The 26,261-nt window shown below is 42.0% G+C and overlaps 1 protein-coding gene across 1 annotated transcript in view; it reads right to left on the bottom strand.

The window, feature by feature from the left end:
- The window catches only part of LOC126470722 (vitellogenin-like), a 451,798-nt gene that overhangs the window by 400,000 nt on the left and 25,537 nt on the right, over window positions 1-26,261 (bottom strand). Inside the window, exon 3 of the mRNA XM_050098725.1 lies at window positions 15,568-15,591. Coding sequence (XP_049954682.1) covers window positions 15,568-15,591 — 24 coding nt within the window. The remainder of the gene's footprint in view (window positions 1-15,567; window positions 15,592-26,261) is intronic.

The raw sequence follows: 26,261 nt of genomic DNA, 5'->3' as shown, positions 1-26,261 counted from the left end.
CCATATCGAGCAGTTGTAATGCATCAGTATTGATCTGAACGTACAATGTGCTGGGTTCTTTTTGTTTTGGAAAAATGTAAACCCATAATGTTTAAGTGTTAATACAAACAAAAGTGAATAAGTATTGAACAGATGTTTCGTTAAGTCATACCTAATTCAATCCCTCAAGCAGAAGTGGATGATTTAAAACTCTGAATTGAAACCGCTGTAGAACGGAAACGCTACGTTTCCGAACATGGGTTCCTATTCAAAATATTATGTATTCACCTCCCTTTGCTAATCTGGAAGTTTGTAACGGGAATTTCCGAACATCCTGTACAGAAAGAAAAGTATTTCTTCTTTTTCTTCTTTCGTTTCTTCCTACTTTGGGTGCCTTTCTGTTAGCCCAGTACTGTTTCATTCTTTCTGATCTTCCTTTCCTTTCTTCTTCTTCAGAGATTTGGATTATTCGTTTGGTTTTCGTTTTCACTTGTAATCTTTCTTCCTTGTTTTTTTTTCAGTTTTATCTATGAGCATATTTCCTGTGATTTGGAGTTCTCTTAAGTCCTTCTCCGTGTGCTTAAACCAATTTGGTTGGGTCCTTTTGTCGCGGAAATAGAAGAAAATTTTTGTTAATCTAATTAGGTTCATTCTAAGTATGTGTCTAAAAATCAATTCTATTTTCCCTCATTGTATTTGAGTGTGTTTTGGTTGTTTGGTAAATACTTTTAATTTTTGATGTGAATTTGTTGCTGTGGAATCTGGGACCAAGGATTTTTCGTAATATCATCCTTTTTTTATCTCCAGCCTTTCAACTGGGCCATGGTTGGTGATGGTTCGGCTCCAGCTTCTGGTTTGATTGCTGTATTGTAATGTCTTATTTCTGCATTCCATGACATGACCTTCTTGTCATGTGTTTTTGGTGAGCTGGAAGGCCAGTTCATCTTTACTTCCTTTACATTCTATTGCTTTTTCCTTGCGGGAATTCCAGCTGACCCATTCTCCAAGATACCCGAATTCTTTGACGATCTCTATTTCTTGATCTCCCACTTTAAAATGTTTTGGTAGGATTTTTATGTTTGTCATTATCTTGGTCTTTTCAAAGGGGAAGGTGGAGACCTATTTTTTCAGCTTGTTTTTGTAACTCGAAGGGTTTTTTCTTTCAATATATGGTCAGTAATGAAAATTGCAGATTCAGCATTTTTTACCATTTCTCACTGATAGCATTTCATGTCACTGAATCATCTGCGTATTCCATTCATTTCGTTCTTGCTAATTTAATTCAGCTGAAGAACATCTTCATTGCATAGATACGTGTGGTATGCGTAAAATGTGGTGCTACTGGTAATCATCATCTAGATATGTCTAAAGTAATAGCCATATTGAATAACTAGCTCCGCAGTGCATCTGTTTTCATATAAAAGTTTGTCCTACATGAAGCCTTACAGTTAAAGAGAATTGCATATACTACAACGACTGAGAAAGCATACCAGATCAGGATTCGATCTAGGTATCTTGCTTGTCCCAAGGAGTCACCATACCCAATTTGGTAACTCAGTATTTCCAGACATACAGTAGTAAAATTAATGGATCTGCGGCACAACAAATCCGGCCCCTAGAAGTAAAGTTCCCACACACCCCGAGAAAGAGCCTCTGGTGCTAGTGTAATAAGAGGAAAAAAAATCAGTGATTTAATATGTCAGTCGGTCATCAAGTATACTCGAATGGTCTGACTCGTTGAGATGACTGTTCGCGGTAAGTAGAGGATCCAAGTTCGAATTTGATACATAGAAGTGAATATTGACAACAGACGATGAAAACAACCTTCATTACACTCTTTAAGATTGACGTCGTCTGCTCAGAAATTTTCCATTCATCTGCTCATTAATGTAAAATTCCAGACAGGTTGAAATATACTTAAAAATGACCAAAAATATTTTATTTTTCTTGACAACTCTTTCTATAGCACAAACAAGTTTTTATGTAGCTAGTGTAAAAGAGCGGCATAAATACCTCCAATTACTAAACTATGTTAATTTTCTTGACGCATTTGTCCACACCTAAACGGCCAGGCTTTACCCAGTGACAAAAATTAATTACTTGAATTGACTGTTAACTTAAGCGTTCCGCATCATCACCATGTAGGGTGGAAATGCTCCAGGGAAAACGTGGATCGTTAGCAAATTACTAGCAAAACAGAATCACTCTGCTGTTAGAAAAGTTCAGAATACAGTGAAGAAAACATGTCGCTTGCATTCGTTTCTTTCCTATAGATGTCTTTTTGATAATGAAGCTGCAGAATAGCAAGTATCGTTCTGCACACAATATAAAGTGAGCGTCACGTGAGAACTGGTCTCATACAGCAGGTCACAACAAGTAAATTAATATTATTTGACAAGAGGCCTCAAATAAGAAAATGTACAGGATGTCTAAAACCATCACTGTGCAAATTATACAGCCCGCAGAGGATCATAAACTGAATATTACGCGTTAAAGAAACAGTCGTCGGAAATAAATATTTCATGCGGGACAAGGTCTTGAATGGGCAATGTATAAGAGTCACTTGTTTGTAAACGGCTTACCGGGTGACAACTATTGAACTACATGAAAAAAAACGTAAATTAGTTACAAACTACGGATAGCACACACTTTATTGAACATGTAAACGTCACTACAAATATTCGGATTTAGGTTATGACATTTCGATATGCCTGCCATAATTGGTGACGATGTGGCGCAGACGAATAGCGGAATCCTGCATAACCCACTAAAGCGTTGGAATATCGATTCTGACGATGGCCTCCTAAATGGCTGTTTTCAGCTCAGCAATGGTTTTGGGGTTATTACGGCGGCCAACCGACGCCCATGACAGTGGCCTCTGGGTACTCCAGAGTCAGAATGCCGTCCCCAAAGCGCTCCTCCAGGACATCAAACACTCTCCTGCTTCGATGGAGTCGAGCTCCGTCCAGCATGAACCACACCTTGTGGAAATCAGGGTCACTGTGGATAATGGTGATGAAATTATCTTCCAAAACCTCCACGTACGGGTCGGTAGTCACTGTGCCATCGAGGAATGTCGCACCGATTATTCCGTGTCTGGACATTGGACACCACACTGTCACCCGTTGAGGGTGAAGAGACTTCTCGATCGCGAAATGCGGATTCTCAGTTCCCCAGATGCGCCAATTTGTTTGTTGGCCGGCCGGAGTGGCCGAGCGGTTCTAGGCGCTACAGTCTGGAACCGCGCGACCGCTACGGTTGCAGGTTCGAATCCTGCTTCGGGCATGGATGTGTGTAATGTCCTTAGGTTAGTTAGGTTTAAGTAGTTCTAAGTTCTAGGGGACTGATGACCTCAGCAGATAAGTCCCATAGCGCTCAGAGCCATTTGAACCATTTTTTGCTCATTGACGAACTCATCCAAAGTGCAAATGGCCGATAACATGCCGACGCATGCGCGTACTAATTCCCCTCATGCCCCGCGGCCAACCGTACAGTTTGAACGTCCTAACGTAAACCGTTCAGAAGTTATGACGATTTTATTTCATACAGTTCAATAATTGTCACGGAAAACAATACACAACCGTCTGTGATGTGTCTATGATGGATATTTTCTTACGCAGTTACATGAGCCGATGGGTCCGCCAGTACCTATGGACGGAATTTACGTTTTTAGTTTTAGCTGCGTGAAATCGCTGGTGTATGAAACTTCAGCAGGAACTGAAGAGGAACTGGTTCGTAGTGCGCTTGTTCCTTATATCGTTGTTCAGAAGACAGCAGGGATATTTGAAAGAGTGCGGTATAATGTTGTGTCCTCGGGCTGTATACTTGGAGAGAGGCAGTCTTTATTTTGACCACTGCCTATGAGACTAAGTTGTTTGTATAATGTGTAACTTGTTTATTTCAATAAGAAACTAAACATTCATTTTCGACCACTAGTTCACTGTCTCAACGTACGCCTGGTATCTTTTATTTAGAATTTTCAAGATATCTTTAGTTTCGAGAATTTAAAACGTTCAGTCACCTGATTCGTTGATGGTAGTGTGGGTATAACAATAATCTAAACAGAATTATAACTGAGAAAGAAAACACACCGTATTTTGATGAAAAATTTTCGGTTTTCTTGCAGCGAACCAGTGTCTGAGGCACTCATTTCCCTTTTCGTCCCATTGTTCGTCTCCCATGACAAATTTATAAATAAAATTTCTCTTATTTTCATGTATACTCGTAGTTCTTTTAGGCATAAGAGCAAGAAGTATATTGAGAACAGTCAGGCTTCCATTGGTTTTCCGTTTATGAAATGGGCGTACAGTACAGGAAGAGGAGGGATTGCTGAATGTTCAGACCCCTCGAATCCGTGACGTATTCTAAGTAAGAACTAGACTCCCCATCCCCAAATAGCGGAGGTATCTAAAGTCCGGCTGGACCGCGGACCATCGGATGTGCAGAAGCAGCATCCATAGGTAGTTGACTAAAAGATTAAGGGACATTAGGGTGCTCACACAGAAGACCGAGGCTACTTGCATACTGGCAGTAGCTGGCCAACAGAGTAGCCCAGCGCTATGAATGATGCTCTGCTGTTGTAAAGGATAGCAGAAGCGTGTCGACGCCTGCAGCTGTGACTGGCGGTGGTAGCCACCCTGTAGAAATGGACCACGCATTCTTTGCCTCTCGGCCGCTTAGACCGCACCTGCCCTGTTGAGACCATTGTTGTCGATACTGCAAGAGCGAATTTGTCCTCCAGTGCTGAGCATTCGTCGTGGTATCTCAAAGCATGACACTCTTCTCAGAGAAAAAGAGAGAGAGACCCCCATCCATGGGCTAATTCCCAACTTCCAAATTTGAGTTCAGATTCAAATGATGGTCTTTGTTAGATGCTTTTAGCAAAGACTTTTATTATTTCTTCTTAAAAGCCAAGGGTGTGTTTCGATATTAATTTCAGGTATATAGTTAAACATCATTTTCCTAAGATTTTTTTGAGAGGCTGTATCCTCAAATTACCGAGCAGGGTAACGCACTGGCTAAGGAAATCATACGAGAAATGCAGTCCCAAAATTACGCGGTTTAACTCAAGTAAACGTGTTGAGATGATGTCATTAATAGCTCATACTATAGAAAACGGTCTATTGACACACAGTCAACATGGGTTTAGAAAACATCGTTCCTGTGAAACACAACTAGCTCTTTATTCTGATGAAATGTTGAGTGCTATTGACAAGGGATTTCAGATCGATTCCGTATTTCTGGATTTCCGGAAGGCTTTTGACACTGTACCACACAAGCGTCCCTTAGTGAAATTGCGTGCTTATGGAATATCGTCTCAGTTATGTGACTGGATTTGCGATTTCCTGTCAGAGAGAATGGTTCAAATGGCTCTGAGCACTATGGGACTCAACTGCTGTGGTCATCAGTCTCCTAGAACGTAGAACTACTTAAAGCTAACTAACCTAAGGACATCACACACAGCCATGCCCGAGGCAGGATTCGAACCTGCGACCGTAGCAGTCGCACGGTTCCGGACTGCGCGCCTAGAACCCCGAGACCACCGCGACCGGCTCCTGTCAGAGAGGTCACAGTTCGTAGTAATTGACGGAAAGTCATCGAGTAAAACAGAAGTGATTTCTGGCGTTCCCCAAGGTAGTGTTATAGGCCCTTTGCTGTTCCTTATCTATATAAACGATTTCGGAGACCGTCTGAGCAGCCGTCTTAGGTTGTTTGAAGATGAAGCTGTCGTTTATCGACTAATAAAGTCATCATAAGATCAAAGCAAACTGCAAAACGATTTAGAAAAGATAGCTGAATGGTGCGAAAAGTGGTAGTTAACCCTAAATAACGAAAAGTGTGAGGTCATCCACATGAGTGCGAAAAGGAACTCGTTAAACTTCGGTTACACGATAAATCGGTCCAATCTAAAAGCCGTAAATTCAACTAAATACCTAGGTATTACAATTACGAACAACTTATATTGGAAGGAAGACACAGAAAATGTTGTGGGGAAGGCTAACTAAAGACTGCGTTTTATTGGCAGGACACTTAGAAAATGTAACAGACCTACTAAGGAGACTGCCTACACTAAGCTTGAGTGTCCTCTTTTAGAATACTGCTGCGCGGTGTGGAATCCTTACCAGATAGGACTGACGGAGTACATCGAAAAAGTTCAAAGAAAGGCAGCACATTTTGTATAATCGCGAAATATGGGAGAGAGTGTGACAGAAATGACACAGGATTTGGGCTGGAAATCATTAAAAGAAAGGCGTTTTTCGCTACGACGGAATCTTCTCACGAAATTCCAATCACCAACTTTCTCCTCCGAATGCGAAAATATTTTGTTGACACCGACCTACATAGGGAGGAACGATCACCACGGTAAAACAAGGGAAATCAGAGCTCGTACGGAAAGATATAGGTGTTCATTCTTTCCGCGCGCTATACGAGATTGGAATAACAGAGAATTGTGAAGGTGGTTCGATGAACCCTCTGCTAGGCACTTAAATGTGATTTGCAGAGTATCAGTATAGATGTAGATGTAGATAGAGAAATTCATAGGTGACGTGAAGACGAAGCGTCTTGTTATCTGCTGAAAACTGCCTATAAAACCAGTGATTTCGTGCAAATCGCATTTTACTATTTCTTGCAAAAAACACAACTGCTTGTGCAGCCGACAAGTGCCATGAGACATTCGTATATAACAATACCAATGATAAGTATCAGTGGGTTACCATTTCCGCAGCTTTATCTCTGTCTTCAGGAACATGAAGTATTAGGACTAAAATTTAAGAAAAAGGACTGTTTACTTCCAAAAGTCTTGTAATCGACTTAGCAATAACTGGAAAAATGGGAGAGAATAATTTTCAATGTTACATCCGAAACGTCTCCTTACCATTGGCAGAAAATAAATCGTTGCTTTTGTTGGGCTCTTGGCCTGGACACAACGACACCTGTCTTTAGGAGGACAACGAAATATAAGTTGGATTCCAACCGGTGGTAACAGCGTGATTCAGTCCCTCGATTAAAAAGATTCAACAGTGTAAAGCATCTTTCAGAAAATTGTCGGGCAGTATAATTTGTCACTTCAGGTTTATCAGCGGAACAGTGTCGTCATATTTCAGTCATTTCTTTGTCAGTTCATATCACCACATTTTACGAATTTGATCAAGTATGTCTGGTAGGCAGCACAACATGCAGAAAAACGGCCACGACCATTTCTTACGCCCTTCTCTTCTATCTAAATAAAACACTAGTAATTACTGTGAACTGCCTGAATGAATTAATTTATCTCTCATGAAGTGTGCCTCGTGTAGGGAAAGTGTTTGTTTTCGTCACACAGTAGACACTTGGCATTTTTGTGATACCTGCAGGAAGTAAATAAGGAACTGTTCCATTGTTGGTAAAATACACATTATTCAAAAATTATCATAAGAACTGTCCTACAGGAATTCTTATTAAACATTTACTGTCAACAAATTACAGTCCCTATTCAGAATGAAATTTTCACTCTGCAGCGGAGTGTGCGCTGATATGAAACTTCCTGGCTGATTAAAACTGTGGGCCCAACCGAGACTCGAACTCGGGACCTTTGCCTTTCGCGGGCAAGTGCTCTACTATCTGAGCTACCGAAGCACGACTCACGCCCGGTACTCGCAGCTTTACTTGTGCCAGTACCTCATCTCCTACCTTCCAAACTTTACAGAAGCTCTCCTGCGAAGTAAAGCTGTACTGGCAGAAGTAAAGCTGTGAGTACCGGGCGTGAGTCGTGCTTCGGTAGCTCAGATGGTAGAGCACTTGCCCGCGAAAGGCAAAGGTCTCGAGTTCGAGTCTCGGTCGGGCACACAGTTTTAATCTGCCAGGAAGTTTCATACAGTCTCTATTGATGGAAGTCGTCTGTAATGTACAGTCGTGGACAAAACGAGCGAGACCCCTCGCCTTTTCGTTATGCTGATCCGCACAGCTTTAAAGTCTCCTACACAGCATAACAGGCAACGCGACGAAGTGCTACCAACATACTATGCACAGGCGTGAATTTGAAAAACCATCCGAACTTTGTCAGACTGTTTTCAATCATGTCTAAGACTATATTAATGCTGATTAGTGTGTTAAACACAACACGTAATTATAAGATTTAAATGAAAGAAGAAACGCTAATTAGTGTGAACTGTATTAATAAAAATGAATTTCAGCTTATCGAGATAACACAACTGTTATAGTAAGACAAAGTACCCCACATCGTTACGAATTAGCAAAATATTATGCACATTCGGCCGCGAAACGGTCTGTGTCTACGTTCAGACCAGTCATACTGGATTACCGTTGCGTAAATTTTCTTTACATAAAGAGCCGTATCTTTAGATTGCGTTCACATAGAAGCTCACTTTTTTACACCACCAAGGGACCGTATACCGTAGGAAGTGCGATACATTTCTTCTTATTATGTCTACCCGTACTCGAGGTAAACGGGTTTTAGGTTCAAATGGTTCAAATGGCTCTGAGCACTGTGGGACTTAACTTCTGAGGTCATCAGTCCCCTAGAACTTAGAACTACTTAAACCTAACTAACCTAAGGACATCACACACATCCATGCCCGAGGCAGGATTCGAACCTACGACCCTAGCGGTCGCGCTGTTCCTGACTGTAGCGCCTGGAACCGCTCGGCCACCACGGACGCCACGGGTTTTAGGGTTTAGGTAGACAGATAGACGGTCAAGAAAGTGAGACTAATAGGGTTCCATTTCAGTCGATTTAGATCACTAAATCCTAACAACGAAAATAACTACGACAGTTACTGAAGATGAGAGCCGCATAAATAACACCCCCTACTCTTTATTCGAAATGTTCTAGTTGCAGTCGATACATCAGCATATTAATCGTAGCTACGCTTTCGATCCAAATCACGTTTACAGGAAAGCAAATAAAATCCATTTGCCTATGCATGTGGTAATTCAGATCCTAGCATTAATACCACCGCGTTTTAGAAGTGCGAGCATTCCCATAGCTTAAGAAACACTTCGGCTAATGAACGTTTCCTGGCTGTGTCGGGTCTAATGGAGAAGTCGAAACATTGTAGAATACTTTTGGCAGCTATGTCGCCGTTTATTTTCTGGGGTGGTGCAGAATCCTACTAAATTTCAAAAAATGGTCCAAATGGCTCTGAGCACTAGGGGACTTAACTGCTTAGGTCATCAGCCCCCTAGAACTTAGAACTACTTAAACCTAACTCACCTAAGGAGGCAGAATTCGAACCTGCGACCGTAGCGGTCGCGCAGTTCCAGACTGTAGCGCCTAGAACCGCTCGGTCACCGCGGCCGACCTACTAAATTTACTCGCTAATAACAGTATTTGGTATTTCGATAAACATCCCGATTGATTGTCACATAAGCGGTTACATAAAGGTTGAAAATTCATGTTTTTGAGTCCAGAAAGCCCTATGAACAGAAACTGCAGATCATTTTGCCATTTTCATTGCGAAATTTCCGGCTTATTCATGTTTAGGGTAATAATAGAGGACTGTTTGCCTGGGCTGTCTGCTAGCGTAGTGAAAGGTGCTTGCTACTGCAAGGGAGGTGTGGTTTGTCTTCGGTTCTAATCTTGATGGAGGCAGATAGACTATCAACAAAGCAATTTTAAGAATTTCTCACGCCCCCAATACGTTTTTTTGCTTCCTTTATTCTGTACCGGCGCTCTGTGGATGTCAATAGGAGACTCTTGTAGAATTTCATACTTGTTGCTGCCTACTATTTCCGCTTCTGTCAATAATTGAATTGCTTTTTAAATGAATTTCGTTATGAATCTTCACTCATTGCTAAATTTGCACACTTTCATGGTAGGTCAGCAAAGGTAATCCAGTATGACTGGTCTGAACACTGACACAGACCGTTTCGCGGCCGAATGTGCATAATATTTTGCTAATTCGTATCGATCTGGGGTACTTTGTCTTACTATAACAGTTATGTTATCTCGATAAGCTGAAAGTCATTTTTATTAGTACAGCCGATACTAATTAGCGTTTCTTCTTTCATTTATATCTTATAATTAAGTGTTGTGTTTAGCACACTAATCAGCATTAATATAGTCTTAGACATAATTGAAAACAGTCTGACAAAGTTCGGATAGTTTTTCAAATTCACGCCTGTGCATAGTATGTTGGTAGCACTTCGTCGCCTTGCCTGTTATACTGTATAGCAGACTTTAAAGCTGTGCGGATCAGCATAACGAACAGGCGAGGGGTCTCGCTCGTTTTGTCCACGACTGTACCTTTATATACTGCAATTTTCTTCTTTCCTCTGGTAGGCACTTGTGTGACAATTGCATCTGCAACAATTTAGCCATCGATACGAAGTACGAGTTGTTGAAAAAAATTAATGCTCTGAGACGTTTTTGGTATGTTTTTAGTGCTTAAAATTGTCTAGTGTGCACCTTGGGTCTCGTACAACGCTGCGCTACGTCCTCTTGGTACGTTTGCATCTGCTTATTTGCCGAATCGCACACTGGGCAGGAGGAGCTGCACAAACTACTGTTCTAAGCGGTTCTTCGTGCGGCAAAAATGTGTAAAGTGCTTGCTGTGGGCATTAGCAGCTGAAATTTTGACAGTGCATTTCTTTAGGTGTATTCTTCCTGTGTGGAAAATTTCAGGGTAAGTTTCGGCATGTCGGATCCGACTATTCCCTTGTTAGAATGTACAATACGTTCCAGACCAGATGTTTCCAGATCTCTGGATTGGCAGGGATGGTTCCATTCCCTGCCCGCCCTGGACATCCCACATTACACATATGGACTTCCTTCGATGATGACATATCAAGGACAGAGACAACCAAACGCCTGTCAACCACATCAGTGATTTAAAGAACCGAATTTTTGCTGTCATTGCTATAGTTGACGCGAGTATGTTGCGCTGAATGTGGATAGAGCTTGAATAGAGGCTGTCATTGTCAATGGAGAGAAGTCTTCCGAAGTAAGTGATTTCAGGTGTGCCGCAGGGGAGCGTCGTAGGACCGTTGCTATTCACAATATATATAAATGACCTTGTGCATAACATCGGAAGTTCACTGAGGCTTTTTGCGGATGATGCTGTTGTATATCGAGAGGTTGTAACAACGGAAAATTGTACTGAAACGCAGGAGAATCTGCAACGAGTTGACATATGGGCTAGGGAATGGCAATTGAGTCTCAATGTATACAAGTGTAATGTGCTGCGAATACATAGAAAGAAAGATCCTTCATCATTTAGCTACAATATAGCAGGTCAGCAACTGGAAGCAGTTAATTCCATAAATTACCTGGGAGTACGCATTAGGAGTGATTTAAAATGGAATGACCATATAAAATTAATCGTCGGTAAAGCAGATGCCAGACTGAGATTCATTGGAAGAATTCTAAGGAAATGCAGTCCGGAAACAAATGAAGTAGGTTACGGTACACTTGTTCGCCCACTGCTCGAATACTGCTCAGCAGTGTGGGATCCGTACCAGATAGGGTTGATAGAAGAGATAGAGAAGATCCAACGGAGAGCAGCGCGCTTCGTTACAGGATCATTTAGTAATCGCGAAAGCGTTACGGAGATAATAGATAAACTCTAGTGGAGGACTCTGCAAGAGAGACGCTCAGTAGCTCGGTACGGGCTTTTGTTGAAGTTTCGAGAACATACCTTCGCCGAGGAGTCAAGCAGTATATTGCTCCCTCCTACGTATATCTCTCAAAGAGACCATGAGGATAAAATCAGAGAGATTAGAGCCCACACAGAGGCATACCGACAATCTTTCTTTCCACGAACAATACGAGACTGGAATAGAAGGGAGAACCGATAGAGGTACTGAAGGTACCCTCCGCCACACATCGTCAGGTGACTTGCGGGCTTATGGATGTAGATGTAGAATGCTGTACGGGCCACCAAAGAAATTGATTGAATGACATAAAAACTTCGTGAGATAGTGTGACACATAAGCCAAAGTTGACGTGAATATCTTAGTTTGGACACAAGCTTCATTTAAAAGTCAAACTGTTGGTCCCACAACAACTATTTTTATACATCAAAAGTGAACAGAAAGCCATAAGCTTCCAGATACCGTGGAATAAGGGCTTATTAGTAAAGACTTCAGAAAACTGTTTCCTTGTGCCCCGAATATTTAAAGATTTGTCTTTTTAAAAACAGTTACTAGTTACTACAGTGGAAGAAGAACATCTATTATGTGCTTACTGTGCCGTGGACTTACAACAAGCGTATATAACTGCAACTGATATGTACAAGACATCTAGTAATGTTTTAGTCATTGACACTAATCCATATCTGCTGGGGCTGTTTGTTATACTCGTATTCTACATAGTTTGCTCATGTCTTCTACTTTCTTATATATGATTCGGACACTTTCGTTGTACAATGCGCATCGAGGAAGTCCATCAATGAAATCAAAGATGGTCACAAAATCTGGATTGTCTACGTTGCATCTGAATTCTAAAGTACAAGCAAGATAAAATACTACCTTTAATTAAGAAGTCATCTCCTCTAAATTCCTTGGAGAGCTAATCTCTCTTCTAGAAACTCGGCCATTACCTGTTAAAATCTAAAACTTTCTACATATGCGCCATGTGGGCTGTAAATTTGCTTTTCTTAGCTCAGTTTAATAATGTTTTCCTTGTAAACTATCCGTTATTCAAGATAGGGGGCCTTTCAGAGATGAATGATGGTAGCGTCGGCTTTCTTCATCAGCACAAAATTGCCGGAGAGAGACCTCAGTATGATGCATCTGCCAGAGGAGAACCAAAAAAATTAAACATTTTTACTAAAAGAATCTCAGATAGATTCTTTCAGAAATGACCGGTTCAACTGACGCCTCTCTGAAATCGCATTGTGAGTTCGTTAGCAAATAACGCTTCCTGAGACACTCGACTACCGTTTATTACATCGCATTTCATTAGCACCGATGTTACTCTCTTTTGTGTGTGTGTGTTTTTGCAGTGTCGTGGTAACAAATGAAGCGTTCTTTTAAGTGGACTTCATCTGTGTCCGACCTCACAGTTGAACTCAAGGAATATGCGTTTCAATAACCGCATTGTTTTAGAAAGAGAGAAGTTAGAGTTTAATAAGCCGTCGACATTAAACTCATTAGACATGGAGCAATTTGCTCAACTGGACAAGAATCAGGAGTGAACTGCCTATAGGTCGTAACATGTGTGATTCCAGCATTCGCTTAAAGTCATTTAGGAAAACGGAAGGTAAGATAAGTCTGGACGAATGGACAGAGATTTGGAACCCATTCCTCCCAAATGTGCCTCAAAAATGTTAACCAACGCTCCATCACTCTCGGCCTAAACAAACTGAAGGAAAACAATCACAGCACCAAGAAGGAATTGTGCGACATAAACGAAAGTTGGTAGGCGTGTTTCTACATCTGAAAGATATCTATTCAGATTTCGCGCCAGTCGCATAAGAGTGGCACTAGTAGCGCAACTATGTGGATACAAATCAGGTTTGCTTTAAATACACGCTGAAACGGTTGTGAGTGTTAGTTACCTTTGAAACTGGACGTGGTGAGTTGATGTTAGTCAAGAATGTCTTTAAGGCGATAAAGACGCCATCATCAACACTTCACTGAGTTTGAATGGGGTCGTATAAAAGGGCTACGAGAAGTTGGATGTTCCTTCTACGATACTGGAGAAAAATTTGTCAGGTACGTAGCCACTGTACATGGTTGCCGGCATCGGTGCTCACGATAATGTACGGTCGCAATAAGGTCGAGCTGCGGGCGGCCACTTGCCACTACCGAGAGGGAAGGCCATCGTATTTGGCGTATGGCTCTGGCGAATCGTACTGCATCTGCCCGCAGCAGCAATCTGAGCAGCAGTTGGCACCATGTGACAGTTACTTCAAGGACAACTCCGAGCTGTAGGCCCTGTTCGTGCATTCCACTTACCCCAGACCACATCCATTTGGACTTCAGTGGTGTCGTGCATTCTACTGACCCCAGACCACATCCATTTGTGACTTCAGTGATGTCAAGCGAGAGCCCTCTGCAGGGCAGGATGGGGGTCTGTTGCTTTTTCTGATGGAAGCTGGTTCTGTCTCGGTGCCAGTGATGGCTGTGTGTTGGTTAGGAGGGCAGTTGAGAGCCTGCATCCAACCTGTCCGCGTGCTAGTCACACCCGACCTACACCTTGAGTGATGGTCTGGGGTGCGATTTCGTCTGACAGCAGCAGCACTCTCGATGTTATCCTACATACCCTGACTGTAAATTCGTAGGTCAATCTGGTGATTCGACCTGTTGTGCTGCCATTTATGAGCAACATTCCAGGGGTCTTATCCAACAGAATTACGCTCTCCCACATGCCGCTGTTGTAACCCATCATGCTCTACAGAGTATCGATATGCTGCATTCACCTGTTCTATCACCAGACCTGTCTCCAATCGAGCACATATGGACCAACATCGGACGGCAACTCCAGCGTCATCCACAACCAGCATTAACAGTCCCTGTATTGACTGACCAAGTGCAACAGGCATGGAACTCCATCCCACAAACTGACATTATGTCTTTCCTTTTCCTTCTTTCTTTCGCGTACGCCATAGTCCCACAGCAATCGCAGGGTTGGCGTGGTTACAACGGATTTGGCAGTGTAAGTGTTAGGGATGGCCGGATGCTCTTCCTGCCGCCACCCCGTATCCCCCAGGACGGAATCAGTGTACCCCAACTGTCTGCGTCTAGTGGAAATCGTGAAACAGTGTTGCAAATGTCTGCGACGCGTGTAACTGAGGTGTAACGAGGGGACATCCCGGTATTCACCTAGCAGGATGAGGAAAACCGCCTATAAACCACATCCAGGGTGGCCGGCACACCGGCCCTCGTCGCTAATCCGCCGGGCGGATTCGATCCGGGGCCGGCGCGCCTACCCGAATCCAGGAAGTAGCACGTTAGCGCGCTCGGCTACCCTGGCGGGTAGCCCACAAACTGACATCCGACACCTGTAAAATACAATGCATGCACGTTTACATGCTTGCATTCAACATTGTCAGTTAAATCCGTTATTAATGTACTAGCATTTCACATTTTCAATAGGTTATCTCACACTTAACATTAACCTGTGATCTTGCAACGTTAATCACTTAAATCCTAGACAAATGTATTCTCGAAATTTCATTACTTTACATTAATTATTTTTTGGCGTTGCGATTCCTTTGTCAGTGTACATATACCCGATCGAGGATGTGTATGGTTCAAATGGCTCTGAGTACTATGGGACTCAACTTCTGAGGTCATCAGTCCCCTAGAACTTAGAACTACTTAAACCTAACTAACCTAAGGACATCACACACATCCATGCCCGAGGCAGGATTCGAGCCTGCGACCGTAGCGGTCGGGCGGTTCCAGACTGTAGCGCCTAGAACCGCTCGGTCACTCCGGTCGGCGAGAATGTGTATAAATCATGTGAACTCAATACCTCCCCTTTAAGTTCCTATACCTCGTAATTCCAAAGTATTTTAGATTATTCTTGCTTGTTACAGCACATTCAGAGAACGTGTAATTGTCAACTTATTCAAAAATAACGTGGCTGTAGTACCAGGGGCCAATTATGACGTACATGCCGTCTCCTTATTGTGGACTTACCACCATCTCCTGCAGGCGATGAACCTGAAACAAAAAGTAAAGCTAGATCAGACATTATAGCATATTCCTGGACATAAAATATGAATAATGCATTGCAGAAATCTTCCAACAACATAAAATTGTGCTTTGACACTATCTAAAGTGAATAAATTTACATCTGAAACATACGTCTCGTCCGAAGACCTAATAATAACAGATATTATTATTTGTTTTGTATGAATTTATTGACAATTAAAATAAATAAAACATACAAATGAAATCTGAAAATCTAGAGAAAGGTTTTTCGAAGTATAAACGGTTCTTACAATGACAGGCATTAGTGAATTTCAGCATAAGCACTACTAAATAAGTTACTTACATTATTAGCACCGTAATGTAACAGCACATTCGTAGTCCATTGGTGCAGAACCCTATGTAATGGAAGCCATTACGTGACAGAAAATAAGACGTTTCAGCTGTTAAAAGGGTGCATATCGTGAATCCATCAGAAACACCGATTGTACTGCACTATGAACTTATATGTGGAGATAAATGACCTAGTCAATAACGTCAGAAGTTTCGTGAGAATTTTCGTGCGTGATGATGTATACAGAAAAGTCGCGATACGAGAAAACTGTAGCGAAATGCAACAAGACTTGCAGAAGATTGGCGCATGGTGCTGGTGACGGCAACTGACTCTCAACGTAAACGGATGAAACAACGTATTGCACACAAATTGATGAAAAGATTCGCCGGTATATGATACACGATTGCACGACTATCACTAGAAGGAGTCACATCCATTAAATATTTGGGAGTATACCCACTGAGCGATTTAAAGTGGAACGACCACATAAAATGCCAGACTGAGATTCATTGGAAGAATCCTCAAAAAATATAGCCCACCCACGAAAGCAGTAGCTTACAGAATCCTAATTCGCACAAGATTTGAATTTTGCTCCTCGTCTTAGGACTTGTATGAGTTAGAATTGAAAGAGGAAATAGAAAATAGGCAAGTAAGAGCAATGCATTCCGTCATAGGGTGGTTTAGTGAACGCAAAATCGTCACAGAGATGCTCATACAAATCCAGTAGCAGATGCTAAAAGACAGTCGTTGTGTCTAACGGTGGGGTTTACTGGTAAACTTCTGACAACTTACTTTCCTAGAAGAGTCTACCCGTATATTGGTTGCTCCTACATATATTTCGCGGAAAGACCATAAAGGCAAAATTAGAGAGATCTGAGTTCACCCTGAGGCGGCCGCTACGGTCGCAGGTTCGAATGCTGCCTCGGGCATGGTTGTGTGTGATGTCCTTAGGTTAGTTAGGTTTAAGTAGTTCTAAGTTCCAGGGGACTGATGACCTAAGAAATTAAGTCCCATAGTGCTCAGAGCCATTTTTCACCCTGAGGCTTACCAACTCCTTGTCTAATGTATTCTGCATATCCAGCGTGCTTTAATTTTAATTATCAAAAAGATTATCTCTCTTATTTTTCCGCTAGATATGGATAGGCCGAGCACACACCAACTAAAGTGGCGGTTTCTCAGCTAGACGTGTTTGATCCACCAGACCTACCGAACAGATCAGCATCGTATGATCTTAGTGTTTATACAGTGTTCAACATACCTTGAAAGGGAAAAATTTATTGGTTGCCTATCTCTTCTAGGTAGTTTTAAATGAGCTTACTTCAAAACAGTCTCACTGTTTTTCACACATGTAGCATCATTTTGAGATTTATTATTATTTCTAGAATCATTTCCATTTTCTTTAGATTATTTTAATCTTGGTTCTAATATTTTTATCACCAACAGCAAGAATTCCCAACATAACCTCCGGTACATTATTTTCTTTTGCAGTTCCTTGTCATTCAAATGGTTCAAATGGCTCTGAGCACTATGGGACTTAACAGCTGTGGTCATCAGTCCCCTAGAACTTAGAACTACTTAAACCAAACTAACCTAAGGACATTACACACATCCATGCCCGAGGCAGGATTCGAACCTGCGACCGCAGCTCCTTGTCATTCTACTATACGATAACGATAGTTGTTCGTGTTTAGCTGGCGATTCCCCGTAAGATTTTCAGAGCTCACATAATATATTAAAACCACATTTAAAACATCTAATATCCCCGCTGCCCCCCCCCCCCCTCTGAAGCATTCACCTTGCCGTTGGTGGGGAGGCTTGCGTGCCTCAGCGATACAGATGGCCGTACCGTGGGTGCAACCACAACGGAGGTGTATCTGTTGAGAGGCCAGACAAACGTGTGGTTCCTGAAGAGGGGCAGCAGCCTTTTCAATAGTTGCAGGGGCAACCGTCTGGATGATTGACTGATCTGGCTTTGTAACATCAATCAAAACGGCCTTGCTGTGCTGGTACTGCGAACGGCTGAAAGCAAGGGGAAACTAAAGCCGTAATTTTTCCCGAGGGCACGCAGCTTTACTATGTGGTTAAATGATGATGGCGTCCTCTTGGGTAAAATATTCCGAAGGGTAAAATAGTCCCCCATTCGGATCTCTGGGCGGGAACTACTCAAGAGGACGTCGTTATCAGGAGAAAGAAAACTGGCGTTCTACGGATCGGAGCGTGGAATGTCAGATCCCTTAATCGGGCAGGTAGGTTCGAAAATTTAAAAAGGTAAATGGATAGGTTAAAGTTAGATATAGTGGGAATCAGTGAAGTTCGGTGGCAGGAGGAACAAGACTTCTGATCAGTTGAATACAGAGTTATAAATACAAAATCGAATAGGGGTAATGCAGGAGTAGGTTTAATAATAAATAAAAAATAGGAATACGTGTAAGCTACAACAAACAGCATAGTGAACTTATTCTTGCGGCCAAGATAGATACGAAGCCCACGCCTACCACAGTAGTACAAGTTTGTATGCCAACTAGCTCTGCAGATGAAGAAGATTTTGATGAACTGTATGATGAGATAAAAGAAATTATTCAGATAGTGAGGGGAGACGAAAATTTAATAGTCGTGGGTGATTGGAATTCGACAGTAGGAAAAGGAAGAGAAGGAAACGTAGTAGGTGAATATGGAATGGGGGTGAGGAATGAAAGAGGAAGCCGCCTGGTAGAATTTTGGACAGAGCATAACTTAATAACAGCTAAAATTTGGGTCAAGAATCATGAAAGAAGGTTGTATACATGGAAGAGGCCTGGAGATACTGTAATGTTTCAGATAGATTATATAATGGTAAGACAGAGATTTAGGAACTAGATTTTAAACAGTAAGACATTTCCAGGAGCAGATGTGGACTCTGACCACAATCTACTGGTTATGAACTGTAGACCAAAACTGAAGAAACTGCAAAAAGGTGGGAATTTAAGGAGGTGGGACCTGGATAAACTGACTAACCCAGAGGTTGTACAGAGTTTCAGGGAGATACACAGTAGAAGAAGAATGGGTAGCTTTGAGAGATGAAGTAGTGAAGGCAGCAGAGGATCAAGTAGGTAAAAAGACGAGGGCTAGTAGAACTCCTTGGGTAACAGAAGATATATTGAATTTAATTGATGAAAGGAGAAAATATAAAAATGCAGTAAATGAAGCAGGCAAAAATAAATACAAACGTTTCAAAAATGAGATCGAAAGGAAGTGCAAAATGGCTAAGCAGGGATGGATAGAGGACGAATGTAAGGATGTAGAGGCATATATCCCTAGGGGTAAGATACATACTGATTACAGGAAATTTAAAGAGACCTTTGGAGGAAAGAGAACCACTTGCATGAGTATCAAGATCTCAGATGGAAAACCAGCCAGTTGTAAGCTAAGAAGGGAAGACAGAAAGGCGGAAGGAGTACATACAAGTGCTATGTACTTGAGGGTAATATTATGGAAATGGAAGAGGATGTATATCTAGATGAAATGGGAGGTATGACACTGCGCGAAGAGTTTGACAGAGCACTCAAAGATCTAAGTCGAAACAAGGCCCCGGTAGCAGACAACATTCCATCAGAACTACTGATAGCCATCTAGTGAGCAAGATGTATGAGACAGGCGAAATACCCACAGACGTCAAGAAGGATATAATAATTCCAATCCCAAAGAAAGCAGGTGTTGACAGATGTGAAAATTACCGAACTACCAGTTTAATAAAGTCACAGCTGCGAGATACCAATACGAATTCTTTACAGACAAATGGAAAAACTGGTAGAAGCCGACCTCGGGGAAGATCAGTTTGGATTCCGTAGAAATGTTGAAATACGTGAGGAAATACTGACCCTACGACTTATTTTAGAAAATAGATTAAGGAAAGGCAGAACACCGTTGCTAGCATTTGTAGACTTAGAGAAAACTTTTGACACTGTTGACTGGAATACTCTCTTTCAAATTCTGAAGGTGGCAGAGGTAAAATACAGGGAGCGAAAAGCTATTAACAATTTGTACAGAAAACAGATGGCAGTTATAAGAATCGAGGGCCATGAAAGGGAAGCAGTGGTTGGGAATGGAGTGAGAGAGGGTTGTAGCCTATCCCCGATGTTATTCAATCTGTATTTAGCAAGCAGTAAAGGAAACAAAAGAAAAATGCAGAGTGGGAATTAAAATCTATGGACAAGAAATAAAATCTTTGAGGTTCGCCGATGACATTGGAAATCTGTCAGAAACAGCAAAGGACCTGGAAGAGCAGTTGAACAGAATGGACAGTGTCTTGAAGGGAGGATATAAGATGAACATCAACAAAAGCAAAACGAGGATAATGGAATGTAGTCGAATTATATCGGGTGATGCTGAGGGAAGTAGAATAGGAAATGAGACATTTAAAATAGTAAATGAATTTTGCTATTTGTGGAGCAAAATAACAGATGATGGTCAAAGTAGAGAGGACATAAAATGTAGACTGGCAATGACAAGGAAAACGTTTCTGAAGAAGAGAAATTTGTTAACATTGAGTATAGATTTAAGTGTCAGGAACTCGTTTCTGAAAATATTTGTATGGAGCGTAGATATGTATGGAAGTGAAAGGTGGACGATAAATAGTTCAGACGAGAAGAGAAAAGAAGCTTTCGAAATGTGGTGCTACAGAAGAATGCTGAAGATTAGATGGGTAGATCACCTAACTAATGAGGAGGTATTGAATAGAATTGGGGAGAAGAGGAGTTTGTGGCACAACTTGACTAGATGAAGGGGTCGGTTGGTAGAACATGTTCCGATGCACCAAGGGATCACCAATTTAGCACTGGAGGGCAGCGTGGAGGGTAAAAATCCTAGAGGGAGACCAAGAGATGAATACACTAAGCAAATTCAGAAGGATGTAGACTGCAGTAGGCACTGGGAGATGAAGAATCTTGCACAGGATAGAGTAGCATGGAGAGCTGCATCAAACCAGTCTCTGGACTGAAGACCACAACAACAACAACAACAACAATATTTTTCCTTACAACCGGTATAATTTCATTCATAAATATAACGATAGGATGGAACCGATTTCTTACTCTGAAGTGCATACATTCTATAGCCGATTTAAATGATCAGTAAGAATAATTAAAGTTCTCAACTATTCCTGAACAATGATAATGAGTAGAACCTCTCTTCCATCGTTCGCTAAAGCTATCGTTACATCTGTCTATACAGAACCGCGTTCTACACTGCAAAAGGACGTTGACCTAAATTTGATCTTTCTCACGTGAATTTATCCTAAATCCTACTTCACTTTTTGATGCGGTACAGAATTTTAATCTGGCTAGTTGCTGAAACAAGATGAGAATCCGGCCGTTACTGACTACTAACACAGTGGCAGTAGTGTCCAGCACGACCAAGTTTAACATCTATAGCATGTACACACAACAGCCTGTGTGCCACAGAGATCCACAGAGATGATTTTTAACATCATAAGAATTTCATACTTAACAAATATCTACATCCAAATGACTTCACTGCCATTCACAGTTGCCTGGCAGAGGGTTCATCGAACCACCTTTGAGATTTCTACCGTTCCACATTCGAACAGCTCGACGAGAAAAGTAAACACGTAAATCTTCCCATGAGAGCTCTGGTTCGTTTTATTTTATGACGATGATCATTCCTCCCTATGTAGGTAGGCGTCAGCAAAATATTTTCGCATTCAGAGGAGAATAACCGTGATTAAAATTTCGTGAAAAGATCCCACCGCAACGAAAAACGCCTTTGTTTTAGTGATTGCTACGCCACTTCGTGTATCATGTCCGTGATTTTCTTCCCCTATATTTCGATAATACAAAACAAGCTGCTCTTCTCTGACCTATTTCGATGTTCTGTATCACTCCTTTCCGGCAAGGATCCCATACCGCACGGGAATACTTTAACAGAGGATAGAGAAGCGTAAAGTAGGCAGTCTCCTTAGATGATTTGTTGCAGCTTCTAAGTATTCTGCCAATAAAACGCAGTCTTTTGTTCTCCTTCTTTACAACACCATCTATGTGATCGTTCCGTTATAAGTCGTTCGTAAATGTAATACATAGCTATTGACAGCCTATAGATTTGTGTGAGTTATCGTGTAACCGAAATTTAACGAATTCCTTTTAGTGCTCAGGCTGACCTCACACTTTTTAGTGTTTATTGTCAACTGCCATTTTTCGCACAATAGATATATTCTCTAAATCATTTTGCAGTTGGTTTTGATCTTCTGATAGCTTTACCAGACGGCAAAAGAAGGTATCAAAAGAAGGTATCATCTGCAAACAATCTAAGAGCGCTGCTCAGATTGTCTCCTAAATCGTTTGTATAGATTAACAACAGCAGAGATCCTGAAACACTTCCTTGGAGAACGCCAGATATCACTTGTTTTACTCGATGACTTTCCGTCTATTACTACGAAGTGTGACCTATCTGACAGGAAATAAATTATCCAGTCGCACAACCGAGACTATACCCCATAGGCACGCAATTTGATTACTAGCCGCACAAATGTCATTCGATATAGACGTATAGAATATATGGCTCTGATGATGGGCTATATGTTCGAACATTGATCTTTCAATTAAAGATTGTTACGTGCAGCTCATGATGTTCAGAAATACACGTTCAACAAACTACTTACATTACCTAAAAATCTTGTGCCAAAAGATTTAGCTCAGCATCACATAAGAATTTTACAGACTTACTGTTCACATTAACGGCAATTAATGATAGTAGGAAATGCCGTTTCGTCATCATTTGAATTAGAATTGTCCCACTGCTGTGTGAAATATGGTTTCCTTGTGATGTATAGGTCTGGAAATTTTTGTTTGCTGACTTGCATTGGTGAGTGAACTGGGTAGGGTTCATCAGCCGACGAACCCCTTTTTCTGTTCCCGAGACATTGACCTTGTATAGTCATCAGATATTGTGCTTCAACCATCTGAACTTGCATTTACTTCTTAGGAGATAAGGCCCTTATCCACTCCGTGCCTCGTTTATCTTTAAAGTGGGGCAACAACATGTTGCAGATTCAGCTCAAGCGAAACAAACAACAGAGAATCCGTCTCGGCTGGTGTCAAGTTGTTGTGAAACACTCTCGCTGTTTTATCTGACTCATTTGCTGCTGAATGATTGTATATTACAACAAAAGTTTTTGCTATCTTTATTAAGGATGAAGATAATATATATTTTTTTCCTCTCACACAGTTTCCTTATTCGGTAGAAGAGATGTGTTTCACAGAAGCGAAGATCTACAACTTGTAAGGTGGCTATAATTTTGCACCTTACAAGAACTCATCCACATAATTTTCCGTGATCTACAAACACAATTAGGTATCATGTGGTAGGTCGTACATCGTATATATGAATATATAAAGGAGACTGACATTGTCACGCAGCCGGACGAAGTGGCCGTGCGGTTAAAGGCGCTGCAGTCTGGAACCGCAAGACCGCTACGGTCGCAGGTTCGAATCCTGCCTCGGGCATGGATGTTTGTGATGTCCTTATGTTAGTTAGGTTTAACTAGTTCTAAGTTCTAGGGGACTAATGACCTCAGCAGTTGAGTCCCATAGTGCTCAGAGCCATTTGAACCATTGTCACGCACGCCTTGTAAATAATAGTTAACGCTTATTGCATGAAAGGTGACAGAGTGTCTTTATTATCATACTAGTAGAGGTTGGAACGACAGTGGTAATGAAACAGCAGGCTGAACTTAAGCCCTGGGTAGAAGGCCCACACAGGTGTGTTGGTCCTGCTTAAACACAGGAAGTAGCAAGATGGACGTTGAGACAACTGAGGGTAGGTGCACGATAGAGTCGCGACCGGCCGCTACTGTAGTAGGGCCGGAAGGTTAACCGGATAATACTTCCGAACTTTGCAAATCTTGGACGCAGATGAGAGGAACGAAGAAGCGGCACCTCGGAAACCACGCAGGCTGGGTTATTTCCAAGGATTGTTACTCAGGAGCGTACCATTGTACGAGTGAAGGTTTTTCCTCGCAAACTTTCCGCGCTGGACGACAAAATACTAAAATATGGTTTTTCTTGATGCAATAATATACCAACAGCCGTATATATTGTAGAAATTTATTTTATGAACTTCTAATTTCTACAATACATACGGCTGTTGGTGTAAATTTCTACAATACATACGGCTGTTGGTATAAATTTCTACACTACATGCGGCTGTTGGTATATTATTGCATCAAGAAGTACATGCCAGCCGTTGTCCCATGGTCCATAATGGATCAACGAAGATTAAAGATAAAATATGTCGGCGTTCGGAAGAATCTGTAAAGAGGGAGAATATTCCGTGGTTTCGGGAATATGATTCGTTTTCGGAATTACGATGGTGGAGAGCCGAGTCTTGCTGGGAAGACAGCAGTGGAGAGACGTGGTCTTTCGTTGTGAGCGCCCGTGTCTGACGGTCGCTCGATACCAGCTTTGTTGGTGCGGACGAACTTGTTGTCTTTGCTCTCAGGAGAATTTATAGTTAGATCAGTTAGGCACTGTACTGTTGCGAACCTATACGATTCTGGACTTCACTTCCGGGTTGGGAGTCGTCGTTGAATACGCAGCGTTCAGTAATCGAGAGCACTTCCTCTGCCTATACTTACGTTGAGACGTTATCTGAACTCCGTCCTTGTGGCTGGGAGTTCGTGTTTCTTGTTTGTAGAACACAGAGAGGAGAAGAGAGTATTCGAGTATATTAGAGGACCGCCTTCTAGCGTCCTAGTGTTTGAAAGAGTTTTTATTTTGTGGGTGGAGTTCTTCCATCGACGCAGACGTGTACGAGAACCAGCACGCCGACGCACCAGACGCAGTACATACGGTGGTATCGCAAATTGCTTCGGCTTATTAGGGCTATAAAGCTAAACAGCTGTGATCACGTTAGTTAATTTCCAATGAGGTTCCACACCACCGTAGATCATCTTTGAAAGTAGTGTCTTCTAGTGTTTGGTACGTAGATGATGTCAGTAATTTCGTGTTATTGATATTAGACCACGCAGTTATAATAAGGGGCAGTGTTGGGCAATTGATTAGTAATTTTACTTAGGAAATGTAAACTTTGTAGTATAAAGGGTTTTTTTTAATCTACAATAAATATATAAGCAGGAACAACGTTTATCATTTAGTTGGATTAGTTGCCTTCATCATTCATTTATGTTTAGATTGAATTAAGAGGTCCTAAGACCTGCTTAAGGGGGTAGGCAGACAGGGCCAAATCTTCATTTTAGCGTTTATTATTCTCCGTTGCGTACATTCATTTTACACGCGCCTGGAGTAGCATCTTGGAAACTGCTCATAGCTCCTAAGGTATGCTCTTTAAAGTCCTTGTACAGCCATAGAAGGAAGTAAAACCGCCTCAAACCACTTCTCCTTAGAGGAAAACAACCATCTACTGCAGGCTTAAATTCAGCAGACAGATGTTGCAATTTCGGCCAACACCAGTATCAAAGTAAGTCTGACTGGCTCCACCAGTTGCGCCCGTACAGCCTACCAAACGGCACACACAGAGAAGCCGAACGAACGGCACCCAAACAAATCCCCACACGACTCCACACAACGAGTGGTCGATTTAAGACCAATCGACAACACAGATGACGACTTGGATTGTTGCAGGTACGCTGACGCTGCAACTGGCCCAGGAGACACCATCGGACAACAGCTACAACGATAATACCTCTCGACTAACACTTCCCAACATGCATCTGCCGCTGCTGGCATAAATCCACCAGTACAGACTGTCACAGAGATTTTTTTCCCAAAGGCACCTGCCATGGTACTTTTTCCCCTCTGCTCTTAAAAATCACTACTCTTCCATCGATTATCTATCTCCTAGAAGAGGTCGTATTAGTAGGTGATCGCACTCAGATGTACGGACATCATCACTGACCTGCATCCTGCGGCCGGTGTGGCCGTGCGGTTAAAGGCGCTTCAGTCTGGAAGCGCGTGACCGCTACGGTCGCAGGTTTGAATCCTGCCTCGGGCATGGATATGTGTGATGTCCTTAGGTTAGTTAGGTTTAAGTAGTTCTAAGTTCTAGGGGACTGATGACCCCAGATGTTAAGTCCCATAGTGCTCAGAGCCATTTGAACCATCTGAACCTGCATCCTGTAACTTCTAGACTAGCATACTGACTCTTTGCAGAGGTGACAGTAGAAATTTTTGTGATGGTCACCATGCTAGTGCGGGCCTGCAGGGGCTCCACTTCTATTTAAAACTTTACAGCCCATGTTTCCTCGATACGTTTTTCTTATTTTAGTCAATACTACCATCTCTGAAAGTTTCTTGGTGGAATTCTGGTTCACCCTGTGCACTAGATATGTCAACACGGA

This window comes from Schistocerca serialis, chromosome 3 (genome assembly GCF_023864345.2).
Source record: "Schistocerca serialis cubense isolate TAMUIC-IGC-003099 chromosome 3, iqSchSeri2.2, whole genome shotgun sequence".
Classification (NCBI taxonomy): Eukaryota; Metazoa; Arthropoda; class Insecta; order Orthoptera; family Acrididae; genus Schistocerca; species Schistocerca serialis.
The sequence above is the reverse complement of the archived record's forward strand: the minus strand, read 5'-3'. Positions and strand labels throughout refer to the sequence as shown.